At 42.8% G+C, this 19,531-nt stretch overlaps 1 protein-coding gene across 1 annotated transcript in view; it reads right to left on the bottom strand.

Annotated features, from left to right (window-relative positions):
* MASP2 (MBL associated serine protease 2) overlaps positions 1 to 19,531 on the bottom strand; it is a 263,680-nt gene that overhangs the window by 54,093 nt on the left and 190,056 nt on the right. Inside the window, exons 9-10 of the mRNA XM_086921321.1 lie at positions 11,988 to 12,125; positions 3,706 to 3,780 (exon numbers count right to left, since the gene is read on the bottom strand). Coding sequence (XP_086777447.1) covers positions 3,706 to 3,780; positions 11,988 to 12,125 — 213 coding nt within the window. The remainder of the gene's footprint in view (positions 1 to 3,705; positions 3,781 to 11,987; positions 12,126 to 19,531) is intronic.

Below are 19,531 nucleotides of genomic sequence, written 5' to 3'. Positions count from 1 at the left end.
TGGGGGTAATATGCACAATAAATACAACAAGCAACGGAGAGTGAAAGGGGAGGGGGGCGGGAACGGGCACACGGAGAGGGGGGCGGAACGGACACAAGGACAGCGGGAGGGGCGCGGGAACGGGCACAGGACAGCGGGAGGGGGGCGGGAACCGACACAGAACAAAATACCTAAACTTACAAAGTGAAAACACATTTATAAACAAAATACTCCTTACCTGATCCCTGATCGCTTCGTGGGAACTCGAATCTTGAACTAACTCCAACAACAGACGCATGTAAAATGAAGAAAAAAGGGCGACTCGAAAAAATAAATAACACCCACCCACCGCTGCGATGACGAACAGAAGTGGGTGGAGAGGGAAAAAATCGTGGGAACGCCCCCGAATCTGGTCCGGCCTTGACGGACAGATCCGGCTCCCAATGGCTAGCCTCCATTTATGGAGCTAGCCAATGGGAGCCGGGGGACGTTCCTGAAGTCCTTATTAGAGTCAATGGATTTCGCCTGCGCCGAAAAGCTGCGCAGAGCGCAGGCTTCGGCAGGCGAAACCCAAAAACGGTCTGTTCATTAAGCTGATAAAGACTAATTGAAGGAAGTTTGTCATGAAGCAATGGATGAATTCATGAATCAATATATGAATATCATGATTTAACTTAGAGAAACTTTACGAAATGATTTGTTCAAACCAAGAAGAAGCATGTTAAGAAACATATTGTTTTAAGTTGAAGTGCACACATCCCAGGGACTGGTCACCCCGACCCACACAGCTGCAACCCTTTTATACCCTCAGGTGAATAATATAGCTTTCCTCACAGCCGTTTTTTCCCTTTCTTGTTAGCTATGGTGGAGTTTTAATAGAGGGATAACCCTAGGAGAGGGGGGGGAGGGCTAACAAATCAAGTATTATCAAGTAATATTATTATGTATGGACAATCGCTGGTTAATTAATTTTTTGCGACAAATAGTTTTTGAGATGAAGCATTTATTATTTGTCTTTAATGATGGAAAAAGACTGTTAGTCTTCTTGATTTTTTTTATTTTGAAATTTCTTTCTCCTCAATAAAAAAAAAGAAGAAAGCAAATGAGTGACAACCAATGGTAAGCAATGAGCAGACTCCAAGTCACTGTATGTTGTTGACAAGCTACTATATATCTAGTAGGATTTGAACTAAAAAGAAGTCCGACTGAGGATGAATTCTGGTTTTGCCACCTTATTTGAATCGCTACAGAACTTTGGGCACAAAGAGACCTTATTTGGGAAAAGTATGAAGGCCAGCTGGTCCTTATGTCTTCTGTAAGCTTCAACACTCTGATTTTTAGAAGGAATATTTGAGACATTGGATTGTGGGCCAGAAAAACATCTATGTCCTTTCTGTGCCAAAACCTCTATTTTGTATCTTCCTGTTTGGAACAGAGCTTTCTCGCCCAGCATCCCCTTACTGTAGGCAAGGTACTGGGGGTGTTGGGAAGTGAGGGTGGCACAGAGCCTAGCAGCTGCTCGTCATTTATCTCTACATTGATTGATTTGGTGCTCGATGGGGCCTGAGTCTGCCTAAATAGTGGAAGGTAGTAGAGGGCGGAGTACCTTTCAGACAATTGTCCCCCTACCGCCACGTTGTTTGGACTGTTGGATGCTGGGGGGCATCTCAATGACCTTTGGGTAATCTTTCCTATACCCCTTCAATGTCTGGCTAAGTGCTGGATTCAAATTAGGTCAGGAGGCCTGGATGTAGCATCCACACTGGCTCAGAGTGTCCTGAAATTAATACCAAAGAGAATTCCCATCAGTGGTCTTGTGTCAATAGTACTGAAGCACTGACAGACGTTCAAGGATGTATTAGGGCCCATCATGAGCTTCTGCTTGTTTGTGAGAGGGGTTTGAGTATGGGTCAGAGGAAGACATAAACAGCAAGGTCCCTATGACTGTGAGCTCTGCAATCACCCATGCACCTCCCACGGCACTGTTTTTGCTGTGACTCACCTGAGGTCGTGGGTGGTGTGCTCATGTGAAGCACAGACTCTGTCAGCTGGGCTGAGGTCATTTTCGCAGCATCTCCACTTGGTGAGCTTTGCCAGATGCATACCACTGAAGGGGTGTGGCCTCCACTGACAGCAATGCGCCACAGGACTTCCACCACCAAAACAGTACTGTTACATTGCTCCTCAAAGTGAGGGAAGACACGCACTAGCCTGTGGCACCAATTATTATCCAATTGTGACCATAAGTGACCAAAGCAACAGGCCATACCTTATTAAAGCACTTTGATATCCCCATGCACGGGGTCAAGGGGGAACACATCTTACAAAACAAAATTGGCATACAGTGATTTTTTTATTCTGTGTAAGAGTATTTAAGTACTTTTCTTTTTATAAAATTACAAACGAAGTACTGGTTGGATAGTGAGGAATTATTTGTCACCTAATGACAGTTACACAATGAGTCTTTCCACCACTTACTTGAGTAAACTCTCGACTACTTGACTTTGCTAGTCAGAGGGTCAAATGTCAATGGAGTGAACTTGGTGCTCAGTTTTGGGTCCAACAGCATGGTTAAGTAAATGAACATTAATGGGAAATTGCTCAGATTATTATAATCTGACCCAAGGAACCCCTGAATTGCCAAGGGCTCCTGCAAAAGGCCCTCCCCCCATCAAACCCTAAAATAACTTGCAGTTAACCTAAATTGCAAAATAGATTATGCTGCCAGACAGCTGTTGGTAAGAGATGGGTAGGATCCAAGTGGGCATTTCTCCCTGACGGATGTTTGACTATAGTAGGTGGCCCCCTCAACAGACCATGAGGCAAAATGCCACCAGTAACTAGATATCAAATACAGATGTAGGTAGGTCCTCTCTGCTTTTATTAGCAAACTTCTTACCTTTACTTCCAGTTAGGGCTAGAGAGGTAGGTATTAACTCCAATGAATGCCCAAGGTCTTTTAGGCTTTTAGGAAAGGGCAGAAACATGTTGGTTGAACCCAGGAGTATACAAGTATTATAGTATCCACATCTATACCCCGCGATTACCCAACAGTATTTTTAATCATACCCAAGATACAACGGAATAAAGGAATATTTTTGTGGTATACCCAGAGGTATTTCTAGTCCGCAACTGGACCCATGCTATCCAGAAAAAATAAATAATATGTAAGAACGCCCTCGGGATAGCCCAACCCGAGGTCGGGTCCGCCCTGGTAGAATCACCTTACTAGGGTGGGACGAGGAGGCCTATGATGGAGGCGGAGCATGTCACATTACATGAGTGAGCCCACCTCATCCAATTCTTGGATTTTCCATCTTTAGTAGGAGACACAAACGCCTCCTTGCTTCTGTTATTTCCCCTTAGATGCTCCCAACACAAGGACACCAGGCAACTATTGTGTGTTATAATATGCTGCCAAGGACACTAGCTATAATTCCAGTTTGGCTATGTTGGACTCTACTACATCGTGAGAGAAATGTTACTTTAGAAGTCATCATAATAACAAGCAAGGTATTCTCATTAAAATACTTTGAGCCCTATGGAAGATGAAAACTGCTGCTGAAAAAGATGTCAGTAGTGTTCAAAACCACAATGCAAACATGGTCTTTAACATCAGAGCATTGTTAGTGTCTATGTTTTATTTCCCCCACATTGAATGAACACATTGTGTGTGTATGTATGTGTATATATATATATATATATATCTTCAAATGTATACATTACCAGGGTCACAGACGGGCAGCGTCCTTTCTCCTGTGGTGCTCTCCCATACACCTGCTGTTCCACAACGGTAAATGCCTGGAAATAGGTAAGCCAGAAACATGAATGATTAACATATGGATGGGATGACTCACACAGAAGGTTGAGACACCATGCATTTAGAGACAGGTGGCATTGGACGTGCCTGCAATGCACAAGGGTATATACTGCTGTAGGTTGAAGAAGGGGACCATAATGTATGCCCGTGTACACATGCATGTATGCAGAGGGTGCTCAAGTCATTGAAGTATCATTTCAATACATTAGAGGACTGGTAGACAGGCCTGCTGGGGTGGCAAGGTCACCAAAAGGTATACAATGTTTCTAGATGTGATGGAACTAATAAATACCCCACATTGGATAACAGTAACATTTGTTATTTACTGCGCTTAGAAATGGCATAAGTGCTGAATGCAAAGTGCATAAAACAAGTCATTATGAACCAATTTTGCATCTATTAATTTGAGTTTAATTAAATTCTGGATTTTTCAAAATGTTTACTTGGAGCCCCCTGCATGTGTGAGCAGACTCAGTAAGCTTCCAGTGCCAGATCATAAAAGATTTTTGGCTGGTGCTATTACATGTTCTGGGTGATAAAGAACTGCTTTGTGCAAACTTCAACCGACGTATTATGAACGCAGAATTGTGAAGTAGTAGTGTGTGACAACAAGGATTACATAGATGGGTGAAAGTGTGTTACGAGGATGTTTTACACCAAGGAGTTCTTAATGACATCAAATAGACACTGAACCTTGAGGTGAAAAACATCCACATTATTCCTTGCTTTTCTGTTCTGACGGGCTCTCAGAGAGCACGACAAGAGCAACCTAGAATTCCTTCATGATGTAGCAACTGTGGGTAAAAGCTTTTGTTGACAGCAGCTGCAGCCCATGCAGGTATGAGTGGTGGAGCAGTATGGCCAAGTGGGGGTGGGAATTTTGACAGACAATGATGAGGTAATATTCAATAAATAATTCATGTTCCCTTGTCGCAGTTTGTCGAAATTCCACCCCCCCCACCCCTCCAACCTGGCCCCCACTGACCCACCACTCTTACCTCCATGGGCCGCGGCTGGTTAACAGCTATTGTCACTTCAAAGCAGTGAATTACTACCTTTAGAATCCAGTTATTCACACTAGAGGCTCTCTACCAGAGCCAAGCATAACAAATATATTTGTGCATATTTTCTTTTTTTTTTTTACTGTGCTGGTGATGTGTTGTTTTTGTGCTGCTGTGTGTTTGTGTTGCATAATTACATTGCACATTGTGTTTCACTGTGGTTGTTTTCTGTGTTCCATTTTGTGTTATGTTATTGTGTTCTGTTGTACTCTTAGAAAGGTAGACTTCCAACTTAAATTTTCACAGTACGATTGTACAGAGAAGGAGGCAGGACCTTGGCAAGGGGGGGTGGGGGACTCAGTAAATGGGGTTTTGGACATCCAGCTCTGCCGAAACACCACCCTCCTGTCCCCTACATTAAGTATTACTTATCTGGAGGAATATATGTCTTTACATCGAATGCGCTACAATGCATTCCATTACAACGCAAACCATTACATCGAACTCGTTACAACGACTTACTGTAGGGGGAGTGCTGGACTTAGGAATAGTATGATTTACTATTCCTACTTCAGTTTGTGCAACAGCAGGGAAGGTGTTGGGTTGTAAATCCAACACCTTCTGCCCCCTACAGCAAGTCGTTGTAACAGCTTGTGATGTCATGGTTCACGTTGTAACAACGCAGTTGTTGTAACGACCGCGTTGGAATGGAATGCGTTGTAGTGCATTCGATGTAAACAATGTCTCCCATCTGGAGCCACCTCCCGTGTCCTGGGAAGGTTTTGAATGGAGCCTCGCCTTGCAAAGCATTCTCACCTGAGCATGAAACCTATTCTATGAAAAGGATTCCAGCTCACTGTGTGATAGTGCCTCTTCACCAGGTCTCTGTGTGATAAGGCGCCAAAGCATGTGTCACATGGCGTTTGAATTGGCGGGCCTAGAGATGTCAAAGACATCTGCCAAAAGCAGTACGTTCCTTTAAAGTTCTAGACACACATAACCATTTACCACTGAATAAGGTGGTAAAAGGCCTCTTCTCCACTTCTTCAACTATTTAAGACACCACTAAGCCCAAAAACTGTAGTAAGGACCATGCCTTAAATTAACATGTTATGTGCTCACTTTATGTAATATAAAGGGTGCCAGATGTACGAAGTCCTTTTGTAGGTCCAAACCCTGCAGTTTGCAAAATCACAGTGTTTGGGACTGCAAAGGGGACTTTTCAATGTACTAAATCCATTCCTAATGGCAACTAGGGGTAGGAAGTGAAATTGCAATTGTGCAACTTATACACCAGATGACAAACATTACCAAAATTCACAAGAAAACACATTCTAGGCAGCTCACTCCCACCCTGGAAATTTATAATATCAAGGTGCTAGGAGGTATTCTCTATGGAGCCGAGCTCTGGGGTACTGGCAATACAAACTGCTTACTTGCAATTGAGAACCGGTTCCTTAGATCTTTGGTGGACCTACCAGCACTCCGCTGACACCCCTCTACTTGGACCTTGAACACAGGCTGTTAATGCACAAATTAAGCTATAAATTGTTAATGTTCTGGCATAGGATATGGACAGTTGATGAGCTTGCCACTTACCGGGAGCTTTTGATAGTACTCCTGAGGTTTCCATCGATATCTTCAATCCCCTCGTTTAGATCAGTGAGAGACCTACTCGAGGGGATCGGGATGGAAAGGTTCTGGACCAAACCGGATAGCCTATCCACGATTTCAGAAACAAAACTGAAAGAAAGGTTCTGGGAAGTCATGCCAAAAAAAGCACTGGCAAAAAGCGAGGGACGCTTAACTTCGGAATTTCTAGATTTTAAATCCATCTACCGCTTTGAGGGTACATTGGACGAAATTGTTCCTCCAATGGCACAAAAACTATTCTTCCAGTTTTGATACAAGCCCCTTCCCACAAAACAGTTTTGCTCAAAGTTGATGCTGCTTCATATGATCTCGGGTCTGGTGTGGGAGTGGATAGAATCCTTTCTAGCCAACAGATCATAGCAAGTATGGCTGCCCCCCTTCACTTCTACTCCGAGGAATCTGACTACGGGGTTCCACAGGGCTCTACATTGAGCCCTCTTCTGTTTAATGTCTATATGACACCCCTTGTTTACTTGGCGGAGGAGCTGGGTGCTAAGATCATATTGTGGGCAAGGTAGCAAAGGTCCAAGGATTCTAAGGCTTGAACAACGCTTAAATAAGCTGTGTTTGTAGGTGAATGGAGACACACTCGAAGCTCTGGGCCTCTTGGGCTTCATGTAGAAAAACAGGTTTGAGGAGTGGTGAGTGTGTGCTCCATAGAAAATCACAAAAGTTTTTTCAGGATTAATATCCGTTCTTTCAAATTGTGATACAGAGGACAGAACTATTTTTGATTGCAGTAAGATATCTTTATTATTTTTTGTAGAGCATGGACAGCCGACACGTGTTTCGCCCCCTCTTGGCGATTTGCGCCGGGGCTTTCTCAAGGCTAATTTAAGATCATAGCCTATGCTGATGATACCCAGCTCCTCTTCACGTGGAAGAAAACTGATTTCTCTCCAACCACTGCCAGAAACTGTCTCGCTGAGGTTTTTAAATGGCTAGCAAAAGCCCAACTGAAATGCAATGAGGAGAAATCGGAGGTGCTCCTCTATGGTTCCTTATGGTTTCAGAGAGGACATTTGGCCAGTGGGCTACCCCCGGCCTAACTCTAGGGGGAGCTCAGCAAAAAATCTGGGAGTCTGGTTTGGTGAGGACTTTGCCTCAGATTAATAAATTGGCCGGTGTGTGCTTTGGCACAGTGAAATGCCTAAAGAAGTTCCTGCCCCTCTTGCCCAAAGTGGGTAAAGAAATGGTGACCCATGTTCTCATCCTGTCACGTCTGGACTATGCCAACGCCTTGTACATTGGTCTCCCGGCATATCAACTAAAAAAGCTGCTGATTGTCCAGAACGTGACGGCGAGAGCTTTAGTGAGTAATCCTGGCAGATCAAGCGTAAGGCAGACCCTACGGGATCTGCATTGGCTCCCGGTGGAGCAATGGATACTGTTTAAGGCTCTTTCACTGGCTCATGGTGCCCTCTACAAGGCAGGGCCACAGTATCTTAGGAGACGCTTCACGTTCTATGTGCCACCCCGACATCTTCCCTCTACAGGCCAATGCCTCGCTGCCACACCTAGGTACCGTCTGACCAGATTGGGCGGCAGCTCCCTTTCAGTTAGAGCGGCCATGGCTTGGAATGCTTTGTCCTTCGAACTACGAAATATTGATGACCTTAGGCTATTAAAAAAACAGTTAAAAACCTTGTTATTTAAGTAGTCTTTCAGCCGGGTCAGCTTCCTTCCGTCTCCACCATTTGGCTTCTGCGCCGGGACACTTCCAAGTAGCCGTGCGCGTTATAAATGGAGGTTAACATAACATAACATAACATAACATAACATAACATAACATAACATAACATAACATGATGATCTTTGCCCTGCATGTAATGCCACCTCAGAAACAATTGTTAATTTGCTATTTTTTTGCCCACACTACCATCTTTCAAGAAAAAAATGGATCATTCCACCGTGCAAACTTGTTGGCCCGGGCCACTACCTCGAGGTACTAAGAATTACTTGTAGAGCTGTGGTCTTTGGCCTGTCAAGATACTGTCAAGCACTTTGAATAAGGCACACTAAATGCACTTTATGACTCATTATACCCCCCCCCCCCCATCGCCCCCATATTATATCTGTATGGTACTAGTGTCCCCCAAGACCATCAAAATGTATTCTATGATTTTTTTAAATGTTCTTGTTGCACTCTTCTAAACTATGTTTGTACTTTTTTAATTTTATCTAAAACTGTGCTTCCTGTGCACATTTTAAACTATGCTTGTAATTTTGTATTTTATTTAAACTGTGTTGTCTTCTTTTATGATCTTTTATGGTCGTAATAAAGTTGGTGATGATGATGAAATTGCAATTGCGTTTACAAACACATTGAAGGAGAAGGTAGGTGATTCTCAAAGAAGGGAGCCTCACATTGCAACATCTTCTCCTTTGTTACTTTTTGAATTTTTAGCAGCCTTGGACAGAGCATGCTCACCCCAATCTTTTCCGAGAAAGGAATCTTAATATATATATTTTTTTAAAGCAGCACTGGTTCCTTTGTTGACCACTGGCCGCTTCTCATTTTGCCGTAAAAACACCGGGAAGGTGGTCTGTTCTTTATTGCAAATCTCCATCCCGGTGTTTATAGCTAATCACCGGGGATTGCTAATAGCAACCTGCTCTGCGACCCACTGCGACGGAGATTGTGCAGTGCGAATTATTAGTCCATAAACTGCATTTCAAAATGAGAGATCGATCACAAAAAGTTGGTGCGCAATCAGTATCTTTGTACGTTGGGCACAAGTATTTTAATATTTTCGATATTGAATATTTCCAGGAGACAAAGTTGGTTAATGCTACAAAGCACCACGATTTTTTCCTAATTTGGTCTGCTGTATCCGTATTGAAACTCTCTTTCGCTACACTTAATATTGCCAGTTTGAAAAGAAAGCTTTAAAAGAACGTTCCCTGGGCTGCATATTTCTGTACTGAAATAAAAACTATTATGGCTAAAATAAAATATTCTTTTCTCGCTAAGCGGTAGGATGCCAGCTTTTCACATAGATTGCACATTGTATCGCTGCTCTGAGTTAGTATAGGCTGAGATTGGATACTCCCGTGCAGAATTTGGGCAGGTCGCTATTATCATTTACAAATTCTTAAAGAGTGTTTTTTAAAGCTGCAAAGGCCCACGTTTGTATACTGGCTTCCAATGAGATCAAGGTAAGCTATTACTGCGTGTGTGACTCATTCAAATGTTTGCATTGCGGCCTCCCAAGGTGAATATATTTAACTCTGTCAGAGAGAATGACTGCTACCCACGTCTTCGAGATGAGCAGCCTCCCCATGGGACAAAGTAAATGCAGCTTAGTAGGCACTAACTTAAAAGTCTTGGCACCTTCAGTACTTGCTGTGGTCCTCCGGGATTCAACAGCAAGGCAGCTGCAACCCCCTTCTGGGGCTGTGCAAATGAATCCCATGACAAGGTAATTGCAACAACACTCTTTGGAGTCACTGGAGACAAACCACATGACTATGAAGTTGCAAGCCTCTTTGGGTCAATGCGTGCGTCGGGCAGTTACAGCCCATGTAAGTCGAGCTGCTCTGCCTCAGCAGCATTGGGGCTTCTTGTGCTGTCAACAGCAGCAGTGCTAAATTGCGACCCACATCGATCATCAATGGACACACAGATGGTTCATTTTGGTCAATCTTTCAGGTGCAAATCAATGGAAACCACAGAGGGAGTCCCAGGGACCCATTTGCAACATAGTTTGCCCTCCATAGTCACACCCTCAAGCAGTCTACTTTCTCTGAGTAATCCCCTCGCAAGGAACACTCTGGGTTTCTCTTTCAAGACGGTCGCTTTTCCTGCCAGGCTAGGCAGACTCCTTCCCTCTGCCAACAGGCAGGCTTCTAGGCACTAAGCAAACCCACTGTTCCTCCAACAGAAAGTGCAGACTTCAGGTGATATCCAATCACCTCTGTGTGACTGGCTGTTAGACAAATCCATCCTTAGTTATACAGCAATCCTTCAAGCATTCTTTGGAGCACTCCCTTCCTTGGTCAAGAAGAGCGTGTAGCTGGAAGATAGTGGGATGGTCTGGATCCTACTTGAATACACATTTTGAGAGTGGATGTGGATCCATCTGTCTCATGCTTCTGAGTTGGTTTCAGTTGGTACCTTTTCGCATTTAATTCCAGGCTGCTCTCCAGACACAGTCTCTGTGTCTAAAGTGATGTTTCTTACAACAGATACTACTGGTGCTGACTCCAAGCTGCAGTACCCACCACATGGGTACAATGAAGTGGGAGGGTTCTGCACCTGGATGTCAACCATCTTCCTGAGCTGTAATTAGGGAGAGAAAAAGGGCAGACCTGACCTAGACACCCCCCCCCTTTAATAACAGTAGCAGAAGACCCAAACCTCACACCTACAAGCAACTTTGGCCCTGGTGTCACACTAATCCAAGGTGTGCACAGAGACCTAGCCCTATACCTGACATTGTGAGCTTCTTTCTCTACTAAGTGTTAAACGAGGCAGGTAAGTATTCAGCAAAAAAACAATTAAACATATTCATACCTAAATCAACGAGCCAAGACTCTATTATTGGCCCATGCTTACAATTATCAAGGAGCACAATACTCATCCCCTTTGGTATCACTTTGTACGCCCTTAGTTGGAGGGGTATGCCCAGACGTGGGTTCCTTGCTCACTTTGCCACTGGATTCAAGCTAGCCTGGCTGAAGACGGCTGATTAGCCAGAAACCGGTCCCAGGATGCTTGCCTCCGGTCCAGGGAAGACATGGCTTGGCAGTTTGGGCTGGACTCATCCCATGAGGCACAGGGTCAGACTGATTTGCATATGGCCATGTCTGAACTGGGAAGGTGGAGTGAGCTAAAGAATGATGATGGATTAAACCCAGATCAGTTGACTGGGGGCGAGTGTTTGATTTGCTTCAACGCTCCGTCCATCATCCCAAATTGGTATCGCTTTGTTCGCCCTTAGTTGGCAGGGTATGCCCAGACGTAGGTCCCTTGCTCACTTTGCCACTGGATTCAAGCTAGCCTCGCTGATGACGGCTGATTAGCCAGAAACCGGTTCCAGGATGCTTGTTTCCAGTCCAGGGAAGACATGGCTTGGCAGTTCAGGCTGAGCTGTTCCCATGAGGCACAGGGTCAGACTTATTTGCATATGGCCATGTCTGAACTGGGGTGGTGGAGTGAGCTAAAGAATGATGATGGATTATACCCAGATCAGTTGATTGGGGTTGAGTGTTTGATTTGCTCCAACGAGCCGTCCATCATCCCCTTTGGTATCAGTACAATTATCAAGGAGCACAAGACAAATCTACTAATGAACAAGTGAAAATAAATTCATAACAGCATGCTGATCGTCATCTAATAATTTTGCATTAAAACTTCCCCTATAATTATTATTGACCCCCGCCCCCCACAATACGTCTTATGCAGAACCCCTACAGAAAATATACAATTCGTAAAAGAAATACACATATGAAATTTAGGGTTGGCTCATGTTTTTTAAGGTCTGCTCAACTCCGTACCACAGATGATCGGACACGCCGAGATGTTGCCTTACCATTATTGTTCTTTCTCATGCTGTAGTAAGTTCCACTGCAAGTGTACTGAATTTCTGCATTATACTGAGTGTCACCAGCTTTTGTCACGAATGTCACCATTCCATTGTCTATGTCTTCTGGCTGGCCACAGTCGATAACTAAAAGCAGGAAACATCAGATGTTCAGTAAAACATATTACAGTGGTTTCTGTGGTCAGTGTAACAGAGTATGGATAGTGTAGGTTGGTTTTCCTTGACTACGTGATTCATTTAATTGGGTCTCTTTTTTGGGTGTCATTTACAGTTGTTAACTGGCCTTTCCTCTTCTCCAAATAGATTGACCCAGTCTCCTGTGAAGACCGTATTGAATCTATGTTTATCTTTAAAATTCTGATCTTACACTAACTACCAGGATCGTCTACAGTCTTATTGACCCTGGCTCTCCTTCCTTGCCACTGCAGATGGACTATGGATTAGTCAGACTGGAAGCCGAGTCTTAAAGAAAGGGTATATAGAGACGCAAAGTCATTCGTTCAATTCTTAATTAGCTTAAACTGACAAAAACAATTATTCATGGTGCCTTTTATATTCTGAGATCATTGGGTAAGTCCCACTGTCCCATCTTTAAATATTTGAAATTGTAGAGACTATGCATCCACTTTCATAGTAACAATCACTACATTAACTGTAGCAAAAATATTTTTTTCAGTAACCCAACACTATAACTGAACTTTTTATATTGGTGTTCTTTTCTTTATGAAGGAGGAGTTTTTGGTAAAATATTTTGGTTTTTACAGGAACAGCCAACACGTGTTTCACCCTATGAGGCTTGCAGGCCTGGAGCTTTTTCAAGACTGAGAATATATTACAATAAATGTGTAATCAGAAAAGAAAAACAAATATCAAATACTTACATGCATGAAGAACCAAAAGTAGATTTGTAAACACTTTGGATTAAGCAAAACATGCTTGATGCGTGAATCATAATGGTGTGGCATGGCACTCTTAAGGCACACCGAGAAAGAAAAAGTGAGGCTGTGTGCTGTTTGTGTAATGCTATACAAAGACATAACTCTTCCTTTCGTTTATTCCTAGTAAGAACACATCTGATTATTTTCTATCACTTGGTAGTTTTCTCAAAGCTAACATTTTAAATTCATTGTAAGTCTATTCTGTTCTCAGAGGTGACTATAAAATTAATTGTACTAGGTAACCATATAGCTATCTATAGGTTACCATATTGTCGTTATGTAGATAAAGTAAGACTGTAGGAAAAGGAGCAAGAGGAAATTGCACCAGTACCAAATTTGTTTCGCTTTAAGTAACGCCTCTCCTGTCAGGAGGGAATGAAACCAGTGGTCAGTGAGGAGTATAGGTGTGTGAATAGGTCTGGGGAGGCTTACCTCAATGGGTAAATTGATACAGTAAAGCAAAACGAAACGAGCATTGCTCATTCGAGTAAGTCAGCTTATCATTGGCCACAGATATGCCTGTCCCCTTCTGTCCCAAGAGTAGCATTGTGTCTGTATGGCCAGTGTCAGGTCTGCCCTTAAGTATGGGACAAGCTGCCCTCTACCATAGAGAAAGACAGAATGTAATACTCTAACCTCTGCTTCTTTTTTATGTAAAATCATTTTATTGAATTCTACCTTTTTAAACAGTACAATACAACATAGCGCAATGCTGCGAGAACACAGTCATAATGAATCCAATGTTCAGAAAATCAGAAAACATCCACAGAATTATTTAGCATTATTTTCAGATATTGTATAGAGTCAGCGTATGCACTCAATATACACCTATCTTTATATACGGATCTCCTCTATTATGAACTCGAACACCATTAATCTTAGCTAACATTGTCCATATGGTCATCAAAACAAATGGTCAGCAGCCCCAGATTGTACCGTATTTACCGGGACAAACACGGGCCTCACAAATTGGCTCCTCAATCAGTCAGCATCTATCCATGCCTCTTCTCCAATTAACCAATATAGGAGTCTCTTTCGTCAAATTCTGTGCAATATCTTGTTTCCCCAGTGCAAACCTTAGTCTTAGGCGTGCTTTTTCAGTATTCGCATAGCCCTCCTGTTTAGATATAGTCAGAAGTGCGTCCTTATGGGTACATTGCAGAGTCTCCAAAGTTTGGTTAAATATCTGAAATATTTCCTCCAAAAGGGCTTCAGTCTCGGACATAACCATATAACATGAGAAAACTCAACTACCTCCACTCCACACCACAGGCACTCAGGCCCTGGGCCCCTCTAGACTTGAAGGAGTCGGGTACATTCTGTGCAAATATTAAAGTTGTGTAAGGCAAAGCCTATTAGTGGTTGTCCCCTCTCTCGAAGCCTTGAGGGCAAACATTCATTCCTCATCTTCCAGCGAGAATGATACAGTCAGTTGCATTTAGACAGTATCAAATCTCTATTTTAACAACTTTAGCTGATAAAGAATTGTTTTTCAGTAAACAATGGGTATGTAGTGAATAACACACAGACGTCAGTGTTTTTACAGAACAAGTCTGAGTTATTGACAAGAAATCGATCATATGAATTTGGAAGGGGTGGAATATGAAGAGAAAAAAAGAGAAGGAAAAGTCTGTACTTCAGCCTATCTGTTTACAAGAGATGAAGGTCATGGGAAATAAAAGTGATTTTTAAAGTGTAGTGAGGGGAGTCTGGAGGAAAGAGAAGGCATGTTTCTTTTTATGATACATAATTGGCAGAGCTGGTTAATATAGGAGGCAATTATGCATTTCAGCATCTTTGTTGAGGCCATGGCGTACTGAATCCATGTGTAAATTTCATTAACTTGGCCTTTTCGGTAGTTTTAATTCAAGGTTGCAACTCGGGAAGATGTTGCTATTTGCTCAATTGCAAAAAGGTAGTTCTATTATGTCCATGAAAATGTTCACTGAGCGTTGTCTTGGAGTCTTTTTGGTATAAATTCCTAGAGCGTTCTTTGATTCTGTTTTAAACAGGCGTATGGTACTGCCAATAAATATTTGCAGAGATATGAACATTTTGTGGCATATACCACTGTTGCATTTCATCCATTCATCGACCCTAAATTGTAGTTCATTCTGATATTGGAATTTTTCCCCAAGTGTGTACATTGTATAGTTACGGCATATGTAGAATCATTTTTATTTGTCAAGAAGTTTCTTCTGGCTATTTCAATGATCCATGAATTCAGAATTACAAGCAATATTCTTCAGGTGTGTTCATGTAGAAGCTGAGTAGCATCCCAGGAAACATCTGGTTGTATTTTACCTGCATTACCAGGGCTCATCCATGCCAGACAACTCATTCTGCTATTTTCTACATTAATACTGAGGTATAGTTTTCTCAGCCTCCATAGGTTGTTCTTGAGTGTGAACAGTGCATTGCCAGGCCTTAGGCGCTGCTGACTTTTTGCACTTATAGACTGAAACTTGCATTGCTTACATATGCTGTCTTTTACACTGTAACCTTCTACCAGTTAGGTTCACAGATCGCCCTTTATAAAAAAGAAGAACCCAAAGATATTCATAGACTCTCCAGTTCAGCTAGTATACTGACAGAACCTGGCATGCTTCTTGGTCCATTTGTACAGTTATTTATAATCTGCCTAAGTACTTAAAAATGTGACACACCAAATTCGAGGAAGTGGATGGTGTTCCATCACCACGGATAACCCTCCTGTTGCAGCCTCTCTGCATCATAGTATTTTCCTTTCATCACAGGGGGCCACTTTTACTATAGGTTCTGGAGTATTGAGTCCTTGGTACCATACACCGAAAACCAGTGGTGCAGATCTGCCAATCACAGAGACTGCCGGTGTTCCTCCTTGTCCCTACTATCTCCTTCTGTATGGACTGTGGGCCACACTCTTGATAATAGGCCTTTTGCACTTTGGACCTTGTCTGTACCCAGAGAGCACACAGTGGGATAAACCTCTGCACAGCTCTCGCAGACTATTTACTCCACATCCCCCACCAGTACTTCAGCAACATTTACTGGAATAAACTCAATTTGGCAACTATGATTCTTTGTGTTAATGGGCCCCGCCTCTCCTGCTGAAGATCACTCAAGTGGGATAATGGGGCTACAGACAATTCCCCATTCCTTAATTTGGAGACAATGACTCCCCTCAGAGTGCTAGACATGTGGTCTCTAGTTGGCAGTGGTATGCACTCTGTCTAAGTAGGGACCCTCACTCTAGTCAGGGTAAGTAAATTACACACTAAGAATAACCCCTGCTCACCCATTTGGTAGCTTGGCAACAGCAGTCAGGCGTATCCCCAAAGGCAATTTGTGAAGTATTTGTACACAAACACACAGTAGCACAGTTGAAACACCACAAAAGTACTCCACACCAGGTAAGAAAATAGCCAATTTTGATCTGAGTAAAACAAGACAAAAATGAAAAAATCCAACGTACAAAAATCAAGTTATGAATTTTTCAATGTTAAATAAAGTTCTAGTTCTTAGAAAAACAATAGCTCTGACTGGGCTTTTTGGGTCGTGCTTGACCGGGACAGATCCACAAGTTCACGATTGAGAGGGAATGCAGGCCGGATACAGGAGTCACGCAGCCAGTACTTTGGCTGTGTCAAAAATCGAAGATGATATGAGGCAAAGGGGAGGTGAGGCGTAGTAAAGCGGGTGATGCGTTGGTTCCTTACTACTGGGCATTGTCGTTGGTGCTTGGGGATAGTGCATTGTGCAAAGGAGGTGAGGCGTCACTGTAGCAAGTGAGGCTTTGGTTCCTGGAGGTTGTGCAGGGTGGTTGAACCGCTACCGCCCGGGGATGATGCGAAGGCAGGGGAGGTAATGTATCGGTTGCAGGTGCGATACCTTGGTTCCTTATTGCTGTTTGGTATTGATTACTTAGACTGTAGTCAAGCCGTTGAGGCCTCGGTTTCGCAGTGTCTAGGTCAAACCACTTGGCCACGGGTGTGGCCCTGGAGTAAGAGAGAGGTGCATCACAAACATTGGTGGTGCGGTGCTCTGGACCCCCACAGTGGCGGTTCTTTGGAGGCGCTGCGGCATTACCGGAGCCTGCGTTGTAAGTCGCAGATGTTGCGTTGAGCGAGGAACCATGGCTATGGTGCAGGAAGTTGCAAAAAGAACAGTTGATGGACATAATACAGAACAATGTCATATACATTTACCCCAGTACAGAGATCTGGGCCTAAATCCATTGTTTTTTTGCTCCCATGCCATTCCACTTTGAACCCAATTGGAACAGTCGAACCCGAACTGCCAGGCCAGTTCCTCCCTGGACTGAAAACAAGCATCCTGGGAGCGGTTTTGGAGTTTCACCCTTATTCAACTAGGCTGGCTTGACTCCAGCGGCATGGAGAGCAAGGTTCCCACGTCTTGACTTTATACAAATTGACATTAAGTGGACTAGGAAACAATTTTCTGACTGTAAGACAAAAACGTCATTCATGCAATTGTTAGTCCCTGCCCAAGAATTTACATTGGCAAAACTACGCAAGAGGTTCGTCAACGCGTAGCCCAGCACTAATCAAGGATAAAAAGTAAAGTTGTATCAGGACCTATGGTGAACCACTTCATTGACTCCAATCACCACGAACTTGAGTTTAAATGGACTGTGCTATCAGTCATTAAACCATCACCAAGATGGGGTGACGCTGAGGCTTCATTGTTAAGAAAAGAAGCCTACATGATAGCTCGCTTCAATAGCATCACCAAAGGACTGAATGAAATGTCAAAAATGGGTAAATGCTAAAACAGTTCCAGTCCAGGTTTTGCATTTCCAGTTTTCACCATGAATCAAATATTTTTGGAAACAGGTATATCTTTTTTAATACCAAGCTACACACAAACCTTAAAAAAGATATATATGCTCTATCTTTCACTTAGAATATGATTTTCTCATTGCATAGCTCGTTTTCAATAGTTTCACAAACTCACTTTACGATAATGCAATGGGATCAGGTCACTCTTTAACTTCCTGTGACCCAGAAGCATTCGCGAGAGAGCAACTGGTAATGAGACATCATTAGATGACTTTCACAGCCAATTGCAAGTAAGACTATGCAAACTTTCACTACCCGGGCGCGATAAGTTATTTTTTGTAGAATAAAACACACACTGGCACGTCCTTTTCTGTTTACACATAGAGACGCGATGCGGTCCGTTTGTCTGCAAACTTTTAAAGAAGCAACTCTTTTTACCGATTTGTGAAATTGGCAGCGGTGCAGCGCTGTTCAAGCAATACCATCAGAATCGACTGAGAGCTGAAAGGAATCATTAAAGAAAACATCTCCGGCATGGCGAAAGTAAGGGTTGCATTTAGCCCACAAAGCTACAATGTATCTATTTAGATGCTCCATTGATGTAGCACTCATTTCTGTTTAGATCATCAAACCAAAGTACAACTAGGTTTCCATTTAACCGACAGCAAGCATTCTTATACCCTTTGTAAAAGCACTGCCCGTCTGGTGCAAGTAAGGGCCTTTTCTTGTTCTTCTAGTTACAGAATATTTACATTTACCAAACCATGTTTTTGACTGATGGTGGATCCGTCAATGTACAAATTTATTTCTCTATTCAATCATGTACTTTTGAGAAATAATCGCATAACTTGAGTAATTGAGAAGTAGAGACCCTATTCGTGTATAATTCATACCCCCTTCTTGTTCCTTAGATAAACCAGTCCACGCCCTGAAGAGAATCCCACAAACCACCTTGGGGATTGAAACGTGTCAGCATTACACAACGCAGGGACTTTCGCTTTTAATTATGTTTTCCCCGGTAGAAATGTTACTTGAATTGTCTCACTACTGGGCCTAATGTTCCTCTTTCCCCCGTGGGTAGGAGCTCCTTGAATTTGTTACACAATGTGGATGCTACAGGTTGTCCTAGTAGCTGCTCCGTTTGTGAACTAAGACTGGTGTTATGATGTTTAGATAAATGTATCATGCTTCATGTATTGTTTGTTACATCATATTATTTCATCACAAAGTTTGTATGTCTTTGTTTTATTTGTTGCCTTAATATGTATATTTTGTTCCTGATTGAAACGTACCCACACTTACCTGACCCATGATTAAATGTGGAGTAAAGTGCACAGAACGTAGTAGCAAATAAATGCTTATAGTCCATATCAATTGAATTGATGGCCTTTAGTTTTTTAAATTGGTTTAGCAGCATTTGAATGTGTTGGCTAGGACAAACCTCCCCTTTCTCTTAGTTTGCTTTCTAAAAGTGGCATTTTCAGACCTGCAATCTAAAAGTCACTTCACTAAAAGATGTGTTTTTAAATTGGGAGTCCATGGACACCAAAGTCCAATTTTTTATTTACTCCAAATTGGAAGATACACTGGGATCATGTTCCCAGGCAGCTCCAATGCTAACCTATGGGGATGATAGACCTTGTTGTAGTGAAAACCGAATTTAGCAGTTTTTCTCTACCAAGACAGGTAAAACTCAATAGTTCATGTCTTACCTCTTAAATACACTGCACTCTGCCCATGGGGGGACCGAGGGCCTACCTATGTGATGCCTTATGTGTAATAAAAGGGAAGGTTTGTGCCTGGCATGTGGGTG

Source organism: Lissotriton vulgaris, chromosome 5, assembly GCF_964263255.1.
Source record: "Lissotriton vulgaris chromosome 5, aLisVul1.2, whole genome shotgun sequence".
Classification (NCBI taxonomy): Eukaryota; Metazoa; Chordata; class Amphibia; order Caudata; family Salamandridae; genus Lissotriton; species Lissotriton vulgaris.
This window is presented reverse-complemented; position numbering and strand designations above follow the sequence as displayed.